The sequence below is a fragment of the Lagopus muta genome, chromosome 4 (genome assembly GCF_023343835.1).
Source record: "Lagopus muta isolate bLagMut1 chromosome 4, bLagMut1 primary, whole genome shotgun sequence".
Classification (NCBI taxonomy): domain Eukaryota; kingdom Metazoa; phylum Chordata; class Aves; order Galliformes; family Phasianidae; genus Lagopus; species Lagopus muta.
In genome coordinates, this window is record NC_064436.1 from 3,021,363 (window position 1) to 3,036,465 (window position 15,103).

Genomic DNA, 15,103 nt, shown 5'->3' on the forward strand with positions numbered 1-15,103 from the left:
TTACTCGAGAAGCCACCAGCTTTTATCTAAACCGTACAAAATATTTAGTTTCAGACAGAGTTGCCTTAATAAAATTGTACTTTTCAGGCTTCTTGCAGTATCACAACTTTAAAAAAGGAAAAAAAAAAAACAACCAGCAAAACCTGGACTATTGATGACAATGATGACAGTTCTCTGGATCTGGCTGTGTTTTGTGCAGCAGCAGCTCTCCCCAGGGTGGACCTGTGTCCATGCACAGAGCCCAGCCTTCTGCCACTGAGCAGAGCAGCCCCGGTGCGTGCGGCAGAGCTGAGGAGCTGGCGTGTCCCCCTGAAACTTTCTCCCCTATCTCTGCTGTGGGGTGTGTTCGTGTGCCAAGGAGGGGGAGAGAGAGACCCAGTGCAAAGGAGAGCAAGCAAGGAAGCCAAGGGAGAGAAGGGAGCTTGTTTCATGCACTGCTGAAGGCTGTCAGAGGCAGAGCGCAGCAGCAGCTCACTGGTGGGGTGCAATTTAAGGGACAACGCTAATTGACTTTATTCACTGAATTGCTGAAGGACAGATATGACATCTGATTGGTGTGTCTATATATTCTTGCTTATTGGAACAAAGGGTAAGTACATCTGTCTCCTTTTCTTTGAGCATTGCAAAGCATAGAGCTAATAAACTTAAGTAGCAGATTTTGAACTACAGTATCTCAGTGCTATTTTATGCTTCGCGATGGCAATTATTCTTTTATGGAACCTGAGTGTAATACAGTCTCTCAATGTTAGTAGCTACACTCTGAGATCAACTGATTTTTTTGTTTAATGCTTTGAGAGTTGCTAATACTAATTATGAGCCAGAATGCAAATAAAAGGAACGGTTTAAGCTGCGAGCAGGCTTGCTGTAAATAGTTCATGAAGGTACCTGTAGAACCAGCTCCTTTTACCTGCCTTGAAATCCACATTTTAGACTTTGTTCAGTAGTTTGCCACAATACTGCACAGTGCTATTGGAACTGATTGTTCCTAAAAAGTAGATCGTGCTCGGGTAGCAGAAATCATGCCGCCTGATTCAGCATGTGGTGTTCAAGTAGCAGGAAAGGTGAAGATTGAATTAAATTCAAGTTTCCCATCAGATGCAAAACACTTCAGTAAGGTGGGAGTTTCACCTTTAGTAATGTTTTCCTCATTCCAGCTGAGTACCATGTGTGTAGGTGCTGCTTTTACTCAGGTTAAGCTTCCCCTGTGCAGCTGCTGACACAGATCTGCACATGGGATTGTTGTAATGGCTATCATTTCCTTTGATTCTGATTTTTTTAATGTTAAACACTTCTTGTTGTTGCAGTAGTAAACGTGAAAGTAATGCTTTGGTGATTTTGTAGGGTAGTGAATAGTGTAAGGCTGAATTCTTTTGTATGGAACAATAGCTGGCTCTCTGCTGCTTTTAAATTAAGCCTGTTTCAGTTTTCCTGTGCATACTAAGCCACGTAACAAAGGATATATAAGGGACGTTGCTCTCATTAAGAGTAGGAAATACAGCCCTATTTATTGTCGTATTTATGGTAGCAAAGCTCAGTTAACTGTGGGAAAACTCTAAGTGGTTCTATAATGTTTTGGAGGAATACATGATATGAGTGCTGCAAGTGTGTGGGGGGGAAAAGAAACCAGCTCTGTTAATTTATTAGGAATTAAGCAGGCTGTGGTAATGAGATCTTAACAAGCCTGTGAGAAAAGTATGGCTTCATATGTGTCTGCATTCTCCATGAGCAGCCCTCCTATATTTAAAGATAGTACTTCAAGTTATGCAGAATATAAACTGCAGAATTTCAAACAAATTAAGCCTTTCACATTCTTGTTGCTATAGCAAAGCAGGAAAATGTTGAGACATTCATACAAGACGTGCAAATTATTGTTGGTATCATTTCTGTTGCCTTACATTCACCTCCGCTGGAGAATTTATAAAATTTAATGAAATATTTTAAAGCATTTTGCAAAATGGGATTGGAGATGGGGTCTGTGAGTGACTACAGGCCTTCCAATGCTGTGCTTTTGACAGCCGTTCCATTCTTAGGTACTCATTGTCTCCTCATCCCTGGCATAATACAGCCATAGGAGAAAATCACCTGGCTTATCTAGATGTGATAGATGAGCAGCGGCTGCAGATCAGATTGTGCATGCCTACGCCCTCTGCAACCTGTTAGGGCTCTGTTTTGCACTCCTCTCATTTAGTGCCACTTCTCCTGAACTCACTCAGGGCACAGTCTGTGGCTCCATTGCCCTCCAGAGCTTTGGCCAGCTGTCTGCATTGTAACCTCACTCACACACTTCTTCCGCATGATGGATTCAAATCCTGCTCCAGTCTCTAGCTGATTTTAAAACACACTCTTCTGAAGGAATTACAGTTGTGTTTGGAATCTGAATTTGTTTGTTATGGGCTGCTAGAAGTTAGGGAATGTATTTATTCATTTTCTTCATTTCCTCAACTCACAGATGCTCCTAAAAGAGTTAAATGAGAAACAGGAATCCCTCAAAAGTTCCTCTTGCCTGACCCACCCATATCCATTCCATTATTTTAACATTCACTAGCTACAGTTGCACCTAAATAATTTCAACTGCCGATTCACCTTATTCTAAGTTCTTCATGGACTCTTTTTATGTGAAAACTTTTCCTTTTTTTCATTCTTCATAAAAAGAACTAAGAAAAAAAAAAACAAACAGTAAACAACTGGTGGAAATGTAGCTTTATATATACCAGTAAATCTTGGCAACTGCCTGACTGCAGTATAATCTCATGCAGGCTATTTTATACCGTGTGGAGGATTTTCTTTGAAAACATCTGTACTATGATCTTCGAGTGTAAAAGTATCAATGGTAATATGATGACCCTGAAGGGTTGGGTTCTGGAGCTGACAGCATCCCGTGGGTACTTAGGATGAATGTTTGCCCGAGTGCTTGCTCGCCTACTGACCCTCAGAGGCTGCTTAGGCACATGGCTGGCCCTGCACTGGGTGCTGCTGCATTTTCCCTGTTGTTAAAGCCATCAGCTGTAATGATCATAGTGCGGGTATTTGTCTCTAGAGTCACTTTGACTTACCACCTGGGGACAAATGCTGCTTCAACCTCCTAAACTTGCCATTTCACAGACAGACCTTCTCACAATCCATTTATCAACTAAGAAAAGCTGAAGAACGTCAGTGTCTAAAACTACTCAAAGTGGGATCCCTTGCTGTCTTAAACCTGTGTCTGTCTGTACAATCTGTGCCCCTACCTCAAGTCTTCCAATCCTATTTCTTCTCATCCCTGTAACTCCCTCTCTTCTTTATGTCCTTTTTCTTTTCCCCTTCCTTTCCTTAGCCTCGTTTCAAAATGACAAGGGAAGCTTTCTTGAGGCCATCTGAAACTTGTTAGCCCATCTTGCTCTTCCTACACGACGGCTGTTTTCAAGGCCAAGATCTCTTGTAACAAATGCTTTCTGTCAAATGTGGGACAGAGACCAACCCAAATCATCTGCAGAAGCGTATACTTATGATAATGCAGGATAGTGCTCTTGGTTACATTTTATGTAACATATTTTGAGATTGCTTCCAGATTTATAAACGGCGAAGTGAAATTGCTCAACCACTGCATGAGCTCTTATCACTCTGCAATAAGAATTTTTGGTTAATTTCTCTTTGCTTTCACTTGTGCACCTTATGTATCGATATGTGCAACAAAATGCAAGATCCTTACAGCAAATCAGGGATGAAGGCTAGATTTCCTGAGAAAGGCTTCCTTTACTTTCAGTTAGTGATGGTGGCAAGTTTATGCACTGACCAAGTAAAGCTCTGAAAGTCAGAGTGTTATCGTCTGCACAGGCTGTCTGCATCCACCTTTGGGCAAGGCTGCTTCTGCCCTTGGGTAATAAAGCTCAGGGCTTCCTGATTTGCAAACCTATCTTAACTCTTATGGCAACTCCACCAGGCTTTAACTGCTTGCTCTGACACGTAACGTGCCATATGGACTTCATTTCTTTTCCACCTTGAATTAAAAGACACTTGTGTAAAGCTGCCAAAAGCACTGGAACTTTCCAGAAGAAGAGGAATTGACAACTCACACGTTGAATGATTCTGGAAATCTTATATTAATCAAACACTTCTTGCTTGGAATCAGATGCTTGAAATTTGTTGACAAAGCGAATAATCTTGAACTGAAGTGTAGTTTCAGCTCTCTATACAAAACTTAGATAACTGACGTGCCTGCTATGAAGATTTCTGCAACTAATCAATAGAAATTTCAATATTCTGTGCTTCCTGAGTGAAGTCCAAATTTGAATGTAGTAATTTTCCATGCAAAGCAAATTGCCGGTGCACCGTCAGCACAGTATGAGGGAGGATACCAAATCCTTTTATGCCCACAGGTATTTTCTCTGATGCTTTGTAATCACTTGGAATCTAAATTTTCTTTTAATATTTCTTTTCCTTGGTGCCTAAAGGAGGAAATGCCATTTCTTAAAAGAATAAGAGCATCTGCAAAGTTTCTCTGCAAAATCCCTGTGTTGGAGAGAGAGTGCTCTTATGAGCTGCCCTGCTAGACCAGAAGAGCTTATTCAAGCTGAGTTATACTTATGTACAACTCATGTGAAAAATTTCTTAAAAATCACCTGTTTCCAACAGACTTTCCTCAACCCTAGAGACCAATGTGGAGTACATCAGAGCTGTCACCAGTGATCTCAGAGAGGGTTTCTTGGTAACGCTGTATCCCCTATTCTTTGGAGCCATCAAATCAGGCATCACCACTTCAAACGACATTTTGGGGTTATGAGAAGCTGAGGTTGTGTGTGAAAAGCAGAAAGTTGAAAATGTATTGGAAAGGACTGAGCAAGTAGAGATTAAAAGGAGGAGGTGGGACAAGAGAGAAGAGACTTAGAAAAGGAAATCAGAAAAGCTGTAAATCTCAGAAGGCAGAAACTGACAAAAAGGCTGTGTAAAAGGGAGCTGGCAGGGAATAGTGAATTAAAGGATGAGGAGCTCAGAGAGGAAACCAGACTGCCTGAAGAGTAAGCTGAGAGAATGGTGATCCCATGCTGTCAGGAGGAGATGAGTGGAGGAGAGGTAGGTAGTGCTGTCAGGCAAGAGGAGGTGGAAGTGGGATAAGCAGTTGTGGCCAAGTACAGGAAAAAAAGGATCTGTGCTTGCTGAGGTGAGCGGTCTTTTACAAAGCTGGAAAGGAAGCTCAAGATCTCTCACTGCAAAATGTCTCCACCTCCTGCGTATCATCTCTGATCAGGGGCTGGTAATTAAGGCTTTCAGATCTGGAGAGCTAAAGGTTGTGAACTGGTGATGTGACAGGGTGTCATCTTACGAAATGTGGAAGGAAAATTGATTTCCTCTTTAAGAGTCCAGGATGTTATCTGTATCGAACAGCATTATCAATTTTGCAAATGCTGTTTGCATCATCGTGGTACTTATGTTTACTTTATCTTACGTACCCATAGTACATTTTCTTCACACTGTAACTTCCTGAGAATTTGTTCTTTGTGGACTGCATTTGTAGAATGAGTCAGAAATGAGCGCGGTCAATTATGTTGTCTGTGTGAGTACTTATTAATTTGTGGCAGAAGATAAAGATAAATTATGATTGAGGCTGAGGATTACCAAATGATGTTCCTGGGATGAAGGCGACTGAACTCTGCTTTGGAAAACTGATTTCTCTTCCTGCATCTTGCTCCACAGGGATTCTCTAAATGGCTTCATAAACAGATAATAATTATATGTTGGGTGTTCAAGTTGTCAGCTTGATAATCCTGATGCAGTGGTGAATATTTCACATCATTTCAGTGAAATGTGTGAAAGCTGTGCTTTAAGTAATCTAGGAAGCTGATTCTAAAACCTAAAATTGGGAGAAACATTTACTATGTTGCGTCAAGCTCTCTGTCTGAATAAAAATTCCTTATTCTAAACCGCAATCTCAAGTCTATGGGGACTTGAAAAAAGAAAGTCTGATTATTGTAGATAACGTTCTCTAATTATTGTAGATTTAATACTGTAACTTAAAAGTGGGTAGATAGCAGACTAAGCAGCAGGATGCCAGTGATCTGTTGGAAGGGTCATCAAAGTGAAGGGAAAGCATCCCCAGCATTATGTGGATGTGCATTTGCAGAAACGTATGAAATTTAAACGTATGTGACAGCATTGCAAAGTACACTAATAATTGATGTTTGCACTTGGTTCCTATCGTAGGGGAGGAAAAAACATATGAGGCACAGCTTTGAAAGTGTGTTGTAAGCCAAGCCAGCAAGACAGTGTGTGATACGAAGAAGTGGCTTTGTATATTCTAAGAAGTAAGACAAAAGTAATGTTCATTACCCATTGTGCTTGTCCCTCAGTGCTTGTGAGGGATCCAGTGTGCACTTGGCCTGTATGACACGTCAGTACAGATACAAGGAAGCATGGCTCCTTAGGAAAAGCATGGATCTGGAAGAGGCTCCTCAGCAATCAGCTGTGGCCTGGGGGGGAAACTGGCCCTGGGATACAGACTTGTTCCTGCATAGCACACACTAGGGCAGGAGGTGGCCAGACAGTGAGGAGGGAGAGTCCTCTGATACTGTGGATGAGTCAAACTGTGATGTCAAACTGAGTAGAGCTTATCCAGAGAGGGCACTGAGTCACCCAGCCCTCTATATCACAGGCCCCTGCCTTTCCCCCTGTGTGTCCAATAGCAATCCTGAAGGCTTTGCTCAGTCAGAGTATTTCTTTCTGAAGTAATAGATGTGGCCCAGCCGAGATCAAGTACAACTACAGCATGGCAATCAAAGGGGCAGAGGCCATCAGACAGCTAAGGGTAGAACCATCAGAGAAGGACACTGCCTCTTCCTCCTTCGTTCTGCAGAGGAAACTCTGAAATTCACTTGATCTGGGTGAAGAGTCTTTCTCTGACTAGATGTGGTTGTCAACGCAGTGCTGAACGTGGGAGTGGGAGAAAATGCACAATGCTTAGAAAGTGAGGGTTTTGTTGAGTTGGTGTTGTTAGGTTTGGTTTAGTTTTGGTTTTTTTGTGGTTTTCTTGTATTTGTTTTGGGCTAGGAAATCCATGAATAATTTCAGGTTCACCGTTCTGAAATTACAGTTTAATAGGAAGCTTTGGAGTAGTTGAGTTAGACCAGCACCACTTTAGAATCAGCTACTGAGAACATAACTGCATGAAGACCTGGCCACAGCACAGAGCTAAGGTTTGTGCTGTATGCCAGGGGGTAGGAAAAAATGAGTTTGTATTAGTGAGACTAAAACCCGTGTGATTGTGGGTAAAATGTTTTGGATAGACTGACCAGTGGTGTTGCAGATGACAAAGATGATTGCGTTTTTAAGTGTTGGTTTGAGAATGCTCATCTACCATGGGAGTAAACTTACTTATATTGTGTTCTAGTCTCCAATTCCATGCTATGCCACTTAAAATAACTCTTGTCCGGTTTCACCTAGGAACTATAGACACTGTTTTCTTGTATTCAGATAATGTGGCAAGCCTCTTGTCTCTTGGTATTTTCTTCAGTTTTCAAAGCCCATTATATAAGAACGTTAGTTTCAAAGTGTTTCTCAACTCGTTCCTTTCAAATTCCTCTTGTGCCTGGTTTGAAAATAGCATGAAATGTTGCTTTATCTCTCATACACGTTTTCAGCATCATGGAGAAAGAACAAAGCCGCTTCCTTCTTTCCAAATTCATGTCGGAAAAGAATATTAGGCAGTTTGGCTTTTCTACGCTCCTAAGGCTTATGTGTAAGTTATGTGAGGGTTTTTTTTCCTGATGTATTTTAGAAAAAACTGTTATTTTTTTTATTAAGTGCTTATGGTTTCTCTAGCAATCATATCTAGACTTTTTATCATTGTTATACGTACGAGGGTTTTCTTTGTTTATGTTAAATCTTTTATTTACGTACTCACCACTGCTTTCGTATCATTTTCTAGTCAGGTAGGTTTCTTGCCCAGAGAAATAGCTCTGAAATCTGCAGAATTTAAGAGAGATTTTAAAGTATTGCCTGGTTAGAAAGGTTTTGATTTTACTAATCAGTCATGTCAGCAGCTGTTTTAAGTGCTAGAATGTGATCTCCTAAATTAAAAATACACTATTCTTGATACAGCTGTTATATTCAATCTATAAAACTAAAATATGGACGGAGTGAGATACCTAGTAAAACGAAAACGCACCACTGAGAGATTATCTCTTGATTGAAATAATGCTGGGTATTTATTATGATGCATTTTAGGATTGAGATTTCAACAATTACTCTCCAGACGTGTCCAACAGTATTCTCTATATTGGGAAGCTTTAGGAGTGAAAATACTATGTCTTCTCTGGATAGATGATATGTGATAATATAGGTCAAACACACTTACCATTTTCCAGCTGAAAAGAGCAATAAAATAGTACCACTTGATGAGTAGCATCAAGTAATTTCCCTGCTTGTGGCCTTTCTGATTTCTTTCATGTTTTTGTTGCAGCTGTGCCTTAGGACTATGCTACAAGTGCATCTTGTTCATCTCAGAGATAACTTCCTACTTCCCTGCATGCATGGGCACATGAGTACATGCATACACAGACTTCTGTGTATGGCAGTGTTCCATGAAAATAAACTATAAGTTTCCTTCATGGAAACTTAAGAGTTCTATTATAAATGTCTGTTGTTTGTTAATCTGAATAGATGAGTTTCCACTAATCCGTGTTTTACTTTGGCTTGACTATACAATGGCTCGTGGGTGACCGAGTTACACTGAAGAACAAGTCTGAGATGAGCTCCTTCCTCATCACCATCACTTTGTATTGACATTCTGAGTGCTGGTTATCCAGATGTCACAAGTGGTTGTTGCTTAAGGGACACCAATTTATCAATAAGTAACGGTTCTTGATCTTCTTGGCTTAAGCACATCTCAAATTATTTGATTGCTGAGATAAACAATCATTAACTGTTATAAATGAGGTGTTACAAAAGGGGGGAGGAAGGGGAAGTGATTGATTTCTTCTCTCTTCAGGCCTTGGAGAACCAACCCAAGCCTTCTCCTTGATGACTGTGAGGAAGGATTTGTCTCTGACAGAGGATTTTTCCCTGTTTCAGATGGCTAGTTAATGCCTTTCTGGGCCTTCCAGGTGGGGTGGTACTGCCTGGTCTGGTATTACTCTTTAATACATCTACACTAGTGCCTTCATTGTTAGCCCAGGCCATGCATTTCATATGTCTAGCCTTAGACGTGGTATTGCAACAATATGAAATAAAAACTGGTGACACCAACAGAGAAATGCCCATTAAAAAAATAAATAAATAGAAATGCTAGGGCAAATGAAAACCTACCTTAATATAATGGAAAATGTGTCAGAATACAGGGAGAGAGAGCTTATTTTTAACAAAATAGTCAGACATCACTGTAATTCTGCATATTTGAGAAAAGAAAGAAGAGGGGAAGGGGGGTAGCGCAGAGGTTTGTTCCTGCTCAGTAATTTGTGTTCTGTCAGATATCACTGAACGTTCATCCTCTGGGAGTGCCTTCCAAAATTTGAGTTTCCAGACAAAACTCTCTATACTACATATGGAAATTTTCTCAGGCAGCAGTAGGTTTTTAAGATCTCTTCTATGCATCAGAATCATTTTATTCTAAGTTCGGTAGAACAAAAAAGCAAATTAATAAAAGATGTACAAATCCTCTGGCAAGGTACCATTGCTGAATTGCTCTGCTTACAATTTCTGGCCTCAGAGCAGATTTATCTGGCAGTTAGACAAAGAGGATCTTCCAGTGCTATAGCCAGATTAATTAGACTGAATTATCTGGAGCATAACTGATAAATAACTTAAGTAATGTTGCTATGAGATCGGAGTCTCTATTTTGCAAAAGTGCATATTTTGTGCTTTGGAAACTTCCTAGTATGAAAGCATTTTCATACACATAGCAAAACATAAAGATACGGTGTGAAATTAAAATTCAAGATTGGCATGCCATAATAGACAGTCAAATAGATGCATCTTTTTTGCTAAATCCTCGTGTTTAGTGGAGCAAATTTTTTACACGCTGTTTAAACTTATGACTGTAGTTCAAGTACTACACGTTCCTAGAATTACAGCTGATATGGTCAAGTAAGTGTAAACGTGGTGCTTTGTGAAAATTGTAATTCTGGTATTGCAACAGTCAATATATAAAAACTGGCCAGGGCATTAGAAATGAAATTGTTGCAACCATTTGAGCTTATGAATAAATTAGACATCAGATTTGAACAATTAGCAATGGAAAAGAGGAGCAAATTGCAGAAAAGGCAACAACGATGATAACAGTTGAATTAATATTCCTGAGGAGATCTTGTATGGATGTGGAAATCTTTCAGGCCAGTGATGCCTCCAGGATTAGTATTATACTGTCTTTCAGCACCTGAACATGGAGTGCATTGGCCTACAATTTTTGCCCTGGGTGGTTACTCCAAATGAACATATTAACAGCGTTCAGCTGTGTAAATTGTTCCTTATTCTTGTATAAAAAATAGAATCTGTTCTCAATAATTACTTATTGACAGCTTTTTTTATGTTAATAACTATAACTTTAATAGAATGACATTCTCACTGGCAGAAATCGCTAGTAAGGTTTTCTTAATCAACTTTATTAGAGCCTTTTTAAAATTAGGTGCTGAAAGTATTTCCACAGTTTTCATGAGAAATCTGCAGCAAGTCAAATAAGTGTCAAAAGTTAATTTTGCATTCTCATCCTGGAGCTGGATTAATTTCATTGCACATTTTATTTGCCCCAAAATGTTCTTTTGAATGGGAATAAGCTAATTTGGAACAAACAGCTAAATATCATTCATTTCTAGATGTTATTGCAATGCATAAATTCAGATAATGGTTCATTTAAAAGACAAACAGCTGTTGTTTTTGCACAGTCATCTTTTTTCCTGCCAAATAGTGATTTAAATGCTTCTGATTACATCTCATCAGCCACTTGTCATTGCCATTCTTTATCACTCACCCATTTTTTTAAGCTAAAGAAATTCAGTTATAAACTTGTTCTATAACCTTATTCTAATTATTTGCCTTTGAAAACAAAGGTTACAATCCCATGAGCTCACCTCCTCTATATCACACTAAAGGTTTTTGGAAGCCAGTTCATGGGCCCTTCAAATATCTTTCAGCAGAGAAAAACTATTTTTATCTCCTGTCATTTTGAGGTGTTCAGGTTAGTACAAAAATGACAGGCAAAATCAATTTTAACTTGAAAGTTTTCTTTGACCATTTTAGTCGAGGAAAACATTCATTTTCAAAGCAGCTATTTCAGAAGGAAATTTGCAATTCTCTCTTGACCTAATCTATTTGCCACTGCGTCTAGAGGTACTGCAGCAATGTGAAAAGTTATGGGGTGAAAAAGTCTTAGGATGTGATAAATTCACGATGGTCTCTAAGGCTTTTGTAAGTAAAATAGCTTTGCATGATATTAAGTACAGGGTGGATTCTTTGGTACCAAGATAGTTGTAATCTTTTAAACTTGTAATCTTCTCACTTTTAAAAGAAAACGTTGAATTTCATCAGCTTCTGAGCTTTCAAACTGAGAAGCAATTCAAAGCGAAGAAAAACATTGGGTTGCTTAGCTGATGGTATTTGAGAATCATTTTGGACTCCTGACAGCGTGTCTTCATCTGGTTGTAATTTTGCAAAATACAGCAATATTTACTTGACATTATGGTATGCCCTTACTTGAACCCACAGTAATACATCTGAGACTCATGTGACGAGCAGGTACCAAGCAGTGAGTCATGATTAGCTTAATTGCACTGTCTAATCAGCCCAGTCTTGTTTTCATTACTGCATAATATTCACTTGTTTTATGACAGCTACATGTGACTGCATGAACGAGTTGTTCTTCCTGTGCATCTCTCTTTCTTGGCTTCTCAAAAACTACTTGTGAGCCATTGCCTGTTCCCAAGAGCTCATGAGGCTTTGTTGCTTCTTGAGGGTTTTTTTTTTGTGTTTGTTTGCTTTGTTGAGGGTTGGTTGTTTGTTTCTGGTGTTTTTAAGAGAATGCACGTAAGTAGTGACTTTCATCAATCAGTTTATCTTGATGGAAAGCTGTGCTCTACTGGGAATGTCTTGTTCTTCGGCTTTCCCTGATGTGTTCTCTTGAATGCTCCTTACGAGAGCTTAAAGAAGGGCTGACATGTCCTTTCCACATTATTTCTGCATCCCTAGAGAAGTCAGGCTTACCTTGCACTAGACATCAAGCCAATTTCAGTTATTCCTTTAAGAAAGGAAGACTTGGGCAGTGTTAAATTAGTCTCACATTTTAAAGAACAATAGGAAAAGAGTTTTCTGCATTCTCCAAGGCAAAGATTACAGACACTGTAGAAAGAAGTGCCTTGAAGCAGCAAGTCTGGACAAGCTTTTAAGGCGTACAGCATGAATTCTTGTTCTCTTATTGAAAGTTTGAGAGCAATTGAGTTTGTGATCTTCCCCCCCCCCATCAAGTGCCCAATAGTCAGGAACAGATCCTGATTTGCAGAATCATGAACACGTGCTGGATGTGTATAAAACACCCATATAAAACAAAAACATATAAAAGAGGCTTGTCTTTGAATATTGACACGTATGCAGCAGTGGCCTAACATATGGGTTAAGGAAAGGAGAACAAAATAATCTGTTTCTCTTTTAGATTTAGCACCAATGTGAGATGGTTAGTGACACTATTAAATAACCATTCAGCAGTAATTTTGGAGTTACTTATCAGGTGCTAGAAAGGACAGCACAAATGAAACATGAGATATGAAAAGAGTGGTTCAGTTTTTTCGTATTGGAAGAACAGTAACAGGTAGGAATGTTGACACCTTTGATACTGCGTGACACGACATGATAGGTCATTTTCTTGACATGATGAACTCCAGAGTCAGAACAGTCTGCATTCACAAAACAGGAAGTGTAGATTTTGTTTGTTTGTTTGTTTCTGTTGATGCAGCTCTTTTTTCTTTTGCTCCTACATAGGAAACACTATTTTATGTTCCTTAATCCTGTAGAGAAATATTTGAATATTGTCTAGCATTTTACAGTGGGTTTTACTTCTTTATCTCCTCCCTTCCTTTGTCAACTTGAACAAATAATTCCCAAGAGGTTTCCCACTCATTAATCCCCTATGATCTGTATGGTCCAAACTTCTCTCTCCTTTTTTTTGCATAAACAAAACGTTGTTAACAAGTCAGCAAACAAAGACCTGTGCTTTCAGGGATTTCAGTCTGTTCAATCTCTGGTGTATAGTGTACAAGGCATAACAAAATACAGAGACTTTGAGGTTGGTTTTTTTGTTTGTTTCATTTCTACTTGGTTCTTGCATATTGGTGTTTCTTACCAGGTACCTCAGTTGCTCAGACTGTGAGAGATTACTGCCTTGTCTGTGATTTCTGTGACTTCAGGCATTAAGGACCACATGTGTTTCTGTGATGCTGTATTTGTTTATTTATATCATCAGCCTGCTTAAGACTTTTTCTAATTATTATTAAGTGGAATAAATTAAAACCAAAAACACTGTTAGTATGAGCACAGAGCAGCAGAGAACAACACACGAGCAGATTCAGCCTGAGATTAAAATGTAGCTTTATCATCAGTACTTCTCTATCCCTGTTGTACCTATAGAGACCTAAAGCAAGAGTGCACTTGAGTCTTTACGTCAGTTACAGAGTGGTGCATAGAAGTCAATCAAGTTTTTGAAATCAGAAAATCATACAGTGGTTGTTAGCTGGAATATACGGCTGGACACCTCTGATAGCAAAGAGGGATTCTGTGCCTATGGGAACAAACAAAATATTGATCCCAGAATTTCTTCGTCCTGCTACTCCTACATTTCTGTTTACGAAAGTTGTAAATGTTATCAAGGGTTGAACAGGTGAAAGTTCTCAAAGAGCTATGGATTTGAAGTATTTAATTCACTTATAGGTGATTCCCTTAGTTTAGGAGAAAACAAGGACAAAAATAGTGTTGTATAAAAACATTCCCATTCTTAACCATATAAAGCTTCATAGAAGAATCATGTTTTGTCTTATGACTGTAACCTTGAAAAAAAATTTGCATGTGCAGATACTGTAGGGCCATTTACAAGACAAGTATCCCTTTACATATAGTAAAGATTGTATAGCCTTTCAAGTGCCCTACGAAGCAATGAAAATTAAATTAAAACTTTCATCCTTTCACTACAGCATCCACCAAATCAAAGGTGACCTATAAAGATTATCTGGCATATTTTGAAAGTACTTCAAAAATGAAATTAGCAGTCCTTTGCAGAGTGCCACTGCATGAAGCCTTGGGTGTGGGAAGAGCCCCAGGTAGCACTGTGAGCTGGTGACACTTCCCTCTCTTTTTGTTACATGGGAAACAGAATCAATTGCGTGCCAGTGCAATTTTAAACTCTGTCATCTGCTAACGGAAAGAAGTTGGTGTTGAAAGGAAATTCGAGCTAGCGCTCTGTTAAAGCGCTACACTACAAAAGCTCTCCGTAGATCAGTTGCACTTGTCCTGTAAAACTGTTGACAGTGGCAGAATTTGTCCCTGAGGAGTCTGGTAAGGCATTGCGCATCTGTAAATGTGGGGAGCTGAAGCTGCTGTCAAATTGAGAGCACAGGACTGGTAGAATCCAGTTGCTAACTCCTCCAGCTGCCATGGCTGACCTTCATCAGCATTTTGCTTCATTTCTTCCACGAGTTCCCTGGGTTCTTTGAGTAGATTTCCTATAAGCTGTGGACTTAAATGCACAGATCCTGTTTTCCATAAACTTCAATAAATTCTGAACCATGCCTCCGAAGATTTTGAACAGGATTTGTGGCTGTGCCTCTGTGCCTTGGTCATTCTTTGGCAAAGCTGTGTCACAGGCTTGAGCTTACTGTCATTGTTCTTTGATCCTTGAGCGGTTGATATCCAGTAATTGCTTTAAAATTAGAATATGTTTAGAAGTATGTCATGCTGCCTTTGTATAAAAAGGATTTATCCACCTGGGTCTCAAATTGCAGTACAAATTAATATAGTCCATATCTATATAGCTTATCTGGATTATTGCTGTAGTAAATTAATTTTTAGCGCAAAGCAAAATTATCCTTTTAAATATTGGCCTTAGGTCATTTCTCTTGTTTGATTAGCATTTGCATTTGTTACTAGGATGCATGGGAAG

General features: G+C 39.3%; 1 protein-coding gene across 4 annotated transcripts in view; it reads left to right on the forward strand.

Annotated features, from left to right (window-relative positions):
• Window positions 1–15,103, forward strand: part of RXFP1 (relaxin family peptide receptor 1) — a 47,315-nt gene continuing 32,212 nt past the window's right edge. For 2 of the 4 annotated variants that reach the window (XM_048941376.1, XM_048941377.1), the window contains exon 1: window positions 1–589. In XM_048941376.1, the coding sequence (XP_048797333.1) occupies window positions 541–589 (49 nt within the window). In that variant the 5' untranslated portion in view covers window positions 1–540. The remainder of the gene's footprint in view (window positions 590–15,103) is intronic. The other 2 variants (XM_048941375.1, XM_048941378.1) reach the window with 1 other exon arrangement.